The 6,349-nt window shown below is 36.9% G+C and overlaps 2 protein-coding genes and 1 long non-coding RNA gene across 3 annotated transcripts in view; 2 read left to right on the plus strand and 1 right to left on the minus strand.

Moving 5' to 3' along the window:
- The first annotated feature begins 1,415 nt into the window (after window positions 1–1,415).
- LOC107832863 (alpha-(1,3)-fucosyltransferase 9-like) lies at window positions 1,416–5,673 on the plus strand. The gene is made up of 3 exons (XM_007576496.1): window positions 1,416–1,504; window positions 3,184–3,369; window positions 3,586–5,673. Exons 2-3 carry the CDS (start codon window positions 3,357–3,359, stop codon window positions 4,686–4,688), a joined length of 1,116 nt encoding a protein of 371 aa, XP_007576558.1. The 5' UTR covers window positions 1,416–1,504; window positions 3,184–3,356; the 3' UTR covers window positions 4,689–5,673.
- Window positions 1,421–6,349, plus strand: part of LOC103154983 (alpha-(1,3)-fucosyltransferase 9-like) — a 9,304-nt gene continuing 4,375 nt past the window's right edge. Inside the window, exon 1 of the mRNA XM_007576483.2 lies at window positions 1,421–1,504. The gene's annotated coding sequence lies outside the window, so the exon portion shown is untranslated. The remainder of the gene's footprint in view (window positions 1,505–6,349) is intronic.
- Window positions 4,491–6,349, minus strand: part of LOC107833500 (uncharacterized) — a 23,166-nt gene continuing 21,307 nt past the window's right edge. Inside the window, exon 3 of the long non-coding RNA XR_001659247.1 lies at window positions 4,491–4,544. This is a non-coding gene — a long non-coding RNA (uncharacterized LOC107833500). The remainder of the gene's footprint in view (window positions 4,545–6,349) is intronic.

Raw genomic sequence — 6,349 nt, forward strand, 5'->3', positions numbered from 1 at the left:
CTCCTACTATAACTCAAAGTGCAAAGTGTAATTTTGCCATAGCTGCAACAAACAGGAGGAGCTTAACTTACAAAGTAGCATGGACAACACTTATCAGAAAAATGGAAAGCTTTTCAGAAATTAGTTGCTATCGGGCAAGTTCTGTCGTGGATCCCATCAAGAACATCAGGACTGATGGACAGATTTACCCATATAAAGGAAAAAGGTAAGAAATTATTCCTAAATGAATTAAGTTTCAACATGAGCCAGTTTACAGCAGTACAGTGGAGGAAGAGCTGACAGTCTCTTCCTGTCAGCTCTTGACTTAGTTATTGAATAGAAGCCTGTCTGGCTGAATAGAAACAGCACTTATCTTGCAATCATAAATGCCAATGAATTGATTGTTTCTGATCCTGAACTATAAAAACATAAAATATAAAAAAGAACGCCCTTTCCTGTAACACTTAAAGCAATAAAGGTCTGCATATGGGTAAATAAATCTCCTACTATAACTCCCGATGACACAACATAAACTTATTAACCTCACTATAAAGGATAAGAATCAAAACCAGTTATTTGGGTTCTTGGAAGAAGGCAAAGTAAAAACCAAACCTCAAAAATGCTCCAAATGATATTCAAATGCTAAATGTCAGTATGTCTTCAGAAAGATAAACAGAAAAGAAGACAGGTCTAATAACTCTCTTTAAACGTGTATGTTATCCCATAAACCGCAGGAATTACCTTACTTCTTCACCAGATCTGAATTCCTTCCTGGGTCACAGAAACAGGTTCTGGAGTCAAATCTGTTTACTTTCATACTGGCTACAGGTTTGTGCAACTCAACGGATATGTTTAATGAGCAGTAAGACCAGTATTTGTAAAGAAACATGGACACCTGGTGTCTTATGAGAACGCACTGGAAACACGCTGAAGTTTACTTTAACAGCGAAAAGGCTGCAAATATATTTTTCATTGGGTGAAGCGTCTAGACAAACAGAAAACAACTACTTTTTTGTTGTGCATTAAAGTAGAACAGGTGTATTAATGCTATTATATTATATGAACAGTATGATGCCAAATTTCTTTGCAAACACTTCTACTGTGTTTTGTTTAAATAAAGTGAATAAATATTCTTCTGTATAGAAAAAAAANATGAACAGTATGATGCCAAATTTCTTTGCAAACACTTCTACTGTGTTTTGTTTAAATAAAGTGAATAAATATTCTTCTGTATAGAAAAAAAAATCCCCCCGAAATTATAGGACTTTAGAGGTGGCATTATTTAAGGCTCTGTTTAATTTTCTCTTGTCTGTTTCAAGGTGTTAACACAATGTAAATGTGAAGAAAAATTCACATCAGGTAGCTCCACCCTTCTAGTCTTGGGCGTGGACGGTGAGGAGGATGTTTAGCAAAAATCAAACAGAAATGGCATTGTCCTTTCTGTTCCTCAAAAGTTTGGTGCATTATCATAAGTCCAGACAACTCTCTGAGGAGCTACTTTGATCTTCCTTGACTGCCATCAAAGGTAAGACAAAAAGTGGCGCAGCTTCAGAATCCTACAAAAGATTTTTGTCTTCTTTTCTTATTTCCTAAAACACAGCAGAACTGCAGTAGATAGTTATGTTTTTTCTGAGCTTGATGCTGTTGGCGTCTCCGTCATACATAGCTGCAAAAGATATCAATATTTATGTGTGTCGGTTGTGGATAACTTGTTTCTGTGGAAAATGATTGACTATCTTGACAATGTCAAATCGTTAATGCTGAAACATTAACAGGTATATGGGTTTACTTAATACTCATACTTTGAATTGCCTTGTTGCTGAAAGTGTGCTATATAAATAAAATTACCTTACCTTAATAAAAGTGAAAAAAATGCACTTTGGATTTAGTGTCTATCATAGATTGGTAAATTACAAAAGTCATATTTACGAAGTTTAACAAAAACATAAAGTGGAACAGGGTTTTAATGAGCTACATACACGGTAAAGTCAGTCCAGTTAAACCTGTTGAACAGTTGTTGTGGATCCTTTTTCACTTGATTAAACAACATCTTTTGTATCAATGCCAGAGGAAAAATATCTACAAAACAGTATAGATTATTTATATACTGTAATGTCTAGGGTTTAACTTGATCATTAAAACATCTGGGCTTGGGTTTAAAGCTGCTGTATGTAACATTTATAAAAAAATAAAAAATAATAAAAAAAAAAGCAGAAAGGGGAGGGCGCAAGAGCGTGATCAAGAGGGCGACTGTTTCTGACAAAACATGAAACAGCTGCTCTTAAATGAATAACCATTGTGCTTTTCCCACAACTTCCTCCTGGCCTGCATGGCCCTAAAAGGTGCATTCAAATCTCGAGAGGGATTGCTGTAAAGTCAGTCGTCATGAGGTTTGGGACTTTTGCCTCAAACAGATAACTCCACATTCCCATTAAAACACGGGAATGTTTTAATGGGAAAACATTCCCTGTTGTTCTGGAGGCTGAGTCCATGTGCTCTGCTGCCTGCCACACAGAAGAAGGAAATGACGAGCTCCACTTCAGCCAAAGTTTTAAAATCAAGTAACGTTTCTCCAGATGAAGTGCTCGAAAGTTGGCAAGGCCCTTTGAAGAAAGAGTTTCCGGATGCCTCAAGCCCCTCGCTTCAGCAGGGAGAAGTCTTGCATCATGTGCTCTTTCTGCACCAGTGGTTCTCTAAGCATCTTTTCAACATGCTGTCAACTCCCAGATAGCGAGACGCATGAGTCCAGGGCAGAGATGAGGATCTGATTGGAATTTTCTTTGATTGATTGATTGATTGATTGATTGATTGATTGATTGATTGATTGATTGATTGATTGATTGATTGATTGATTGATTGATTGATTGAGCTACCTCCATGCTGTGTTCTGTGCTTGAAGTTGAAAATGTCTGTGTGTCTGCACCAAATGGTCAGATATGTAAATTGTAATCTGACCTACAATTACTGATTATTTGTCTCCATTTGTCTCTACTATGACAGTGAGGTTTAACAATTGTATAATAAATACTTTTTGTAAAAGTTACACTACAGTTTTAAGAGCTCAGAAAAAAACACACATCACACATAACATCAATGTTTATAATAAGCAGCATGTAAATGTCTCTTCACTTTTTATATAAAATCTTTAGACATGTGTGGTGTTTAAAGTTTGTCCGTCTCATTTGTTTATGTTGCATGCTCAAGTGTTGGAGCCAATCTGAGGAAGACCTGCTAATTCAAGATTGACCAAACCTCACTGGTTCATCAAGAAAAAAACATCTAATTGTCTTTAGGAGCAAAGCAGCATCTCTAAGTGTGGATCAGCATATTTGTTTCGTTTTACGTTGATTCATAAGGGGCTTTGCGTGGATCTCGGCATGCTACCAACAGGTCTGTAAAGTCAACAAGGAAGCGTCACTGTTCAAAATGAATCTGGAATATTAGAGTTGTTGTCCTTGGCAGGATGCACATTCAGAGAACCTGTTTTACAGTTGGCCTAAGAGACATAAGATAAAAACAACAATAAGTCATTGTAGTTACAGTTAGTGACTCATGTTGAAATGTAATCATTCATCATGGCTTTTCTTGTTTCTGTGCTCTTCTCAGGACAGAGCAAGCCATCTGGAACTTTTCATAAAATCCTCAGACTGCTTCTACTCAGTATTTTTATCCTCGGATGTTTTGTGACTGCCTTTCTGATATATCATAAGTCATCCACCAACTGGTTAAATGATCCTTTAAAGTCATCCCATTTGGCAAAGTACATCCAGGATGTGTTCAGCGCAAAAAGTAAAGACCTGATCATTGACAAAAACATGACCATAGTTCTTGTCTGGTTGTGGCCCTTTAGAAAAGCCTATGAAACAAACGTCTGTGGCTCTGCCTTCAACATCGAGGGCTGCTTCATTACAGCAGACAGAAAGTTCTACAACAAATCGGACGGGGTCGTCATCCATCACAGAGACATTGCTGGGGACCTGTCCAACTTGCCGAAATCACAGAGGCCTCCGTTTCAGAAATGGGTCTGGATGAACTTGGAGTCGCCGTCAAATTCAGGCCGACTATCCAGGATTAATAACTTATTCAATCTGACTCTCAATTACCGTCGAGATTCTGACATCCATGTGCCTTATGGGTCTATTGTAGCAGCAGATACTGTGGAGGACTTTGTACCACCAAGCAAAAACAAACTGGTCTGCTGGATCGTCAGCAACTGGAGTCCCAATCATGCGAGGTCAAAATATTACAACGAGTTGAAGAAGCATATTAAAATTCAAACATATGGACGTGCCTTTCAGAAATCTCTCTCTCAAAATGATTATCTCAATACTATGTCTAGTTGTAAGTTTTATTTGTCCTTTGAGAACTCAGCACACAAAGACTACATCACTGAAAAACTCTACGTCCCCCTCTCTATGGGCACAGTGCCAGTGGTTCTTGGCACAACCAGAGAAAACTACGAGAACTTTGTTCCAAGAGACGCTTTTATCCACGTGGATGATTTTAAGTCACCCAAAGAGCTGGCTGACTACCTGCTTCTTCTGGACAAGAACCAAGAAATGTACCTTGGGTACTTTAAATGGAGACGGCACTTCAAAGTATACAGAATCAATTCCTGGGCAGAGCGCACGTGCCATGCTTGTGATTATTTGAAGCGACACAAAGAATACAGGGCTTTCAAAAACCTCAACAAGTGGTACTGGGGCTGATGGTATTGAGATGGGCTAGCCTGAGCTCACCACCTCTTCACAAATCAACACTCAGTAATCAAAACGTGATTATTTTTTGTACAAACTGAACATTTTTGAAGTAATACTCATTTGAAGCATGGCAAAGAAAACATCTCACTTGTCACTGTAATGATGTCAAGCAAAATAGTTTAAAGCTGTTGTGCATATCTGTAGCAGTCGTTTAGTATATTGTTTTAAGTTTACATTAGAACTGAGGATCCAACAGATACTTGTCCTTCTATTTTGTGACGAAATATGTGCTTACTTATATGTGCCTGATCCATTGTTTAAAAGTTTCGTCCTTCCCATCTTAATTTCTGTCTTCAAATTAATTCTACTTGATGTCCTCAATTTGTTTTCACTATCTTTACTTTCTCCCTCTTTCCTTATGGGGTTAGGGTTACATGTTTTATATATTTTGTGTCAGTATTTCATAAAATATTTTTGTGCAAATTAATTTTAATTAGTTGAAAGCAAATTTTGGCCTCACTCTAAATTCCTTAAAAAAATAGCTATAATTTTTACACTCGCAGTTCATGTGACAGCATTGCATCATTTTGTTGGTTATGGGCTTTATTCATTGTTCTTTTTATTGTTTTGCTTTTGGTAGTTTTCATTTGTCTTCTTTAGTTGAGGGAATAGGTCAGTGAGTTTGATAATAAAAGTACTTTTCAGCTTAAAAAATATTTTTACAGCATATTAATAATTTAACTGTGTCAAAACACATAAATCGTGAAGCGCAAATTGCCAGAGAATGTTTTGTCATATCCTGGCTGCAGAATGGAAACTGACCAAGTTAAGCATGTACAAGTAAACATAACTTTCATCTTATTGTTCCTTAATACAGTTTGTTTTTATGTTATTGCACTTAAAATAATGATCTAATGAAAAGTTAAAAAGTTAATATGAACAATTATTGTCTATTCAGTTTTTTGCGGGGGGGAAATGCCAGGACATGTTCTTACAACACAGTGGAAGACATGCATGCAATCCCACATTACAAGGAACCAAAATAAACCAGCTGACACCCCAGATACTTTATGATACTTTGTGTTTTTACGTTTGTAACAAGTAGGTACCTGAACGGTGACTGTATCAGTGGCGCATTGTCATATCATTTTTTGGTAATCTGTTTTTTTTTTTATTATATTACACTTTCAGTTTCTCTGTTCATTAGTGGTGATAAACATAAATGCATCCCCAGCCTGTCTTCTAGCAGTACTTAAACATTTGAGCAACTGTAGACATTTTTCTGCCTAAATTGATGAAACGTGTGATCATTGGTCCTTCTGTGTAATATCTTAAAAGAAATTTAATAAAAATCTTCAAACACCAATAGATTCCCAATAGATGTTGTTCTTTACACACCTTTACTGCACTCTACTGCATCCTAGTAGTGGGTGAATGTGTAAGATTTGAGTTATTGGGCAAGCAACTTTGTGCTGTATTCAATAGACCTCAACTAGGGATGATAATGAGCTTTCTGACAGAACGCCGTTTTATCAGTGTTACATGATCAAAAACAAATCCAGTTCAAGTTTCAACCGCAGTCCACCAAGCATATATAAAACTATAAAGGCATTTCCAATCAGGTAGGCCCATCTGATTGGATGGGCCTACATTGACAATACAAGACAATT

Source organism: Poecilia formosa, unplaced genomic scaffold (genome assembly GCF_000485575.1).
Source record: "Poecilia formosa unplaced genomic scaffold, Poecilia_formosa-5.1.2 Scaffold8, whole genome shotgun sequence".
Classification (NCBI taxonomy): Eukaryota; Metazoa; Chordata; class Actinopteri; order Cyprinodontiformes; family Poeciliidae; genus Poecilia; species Poecilia formosa.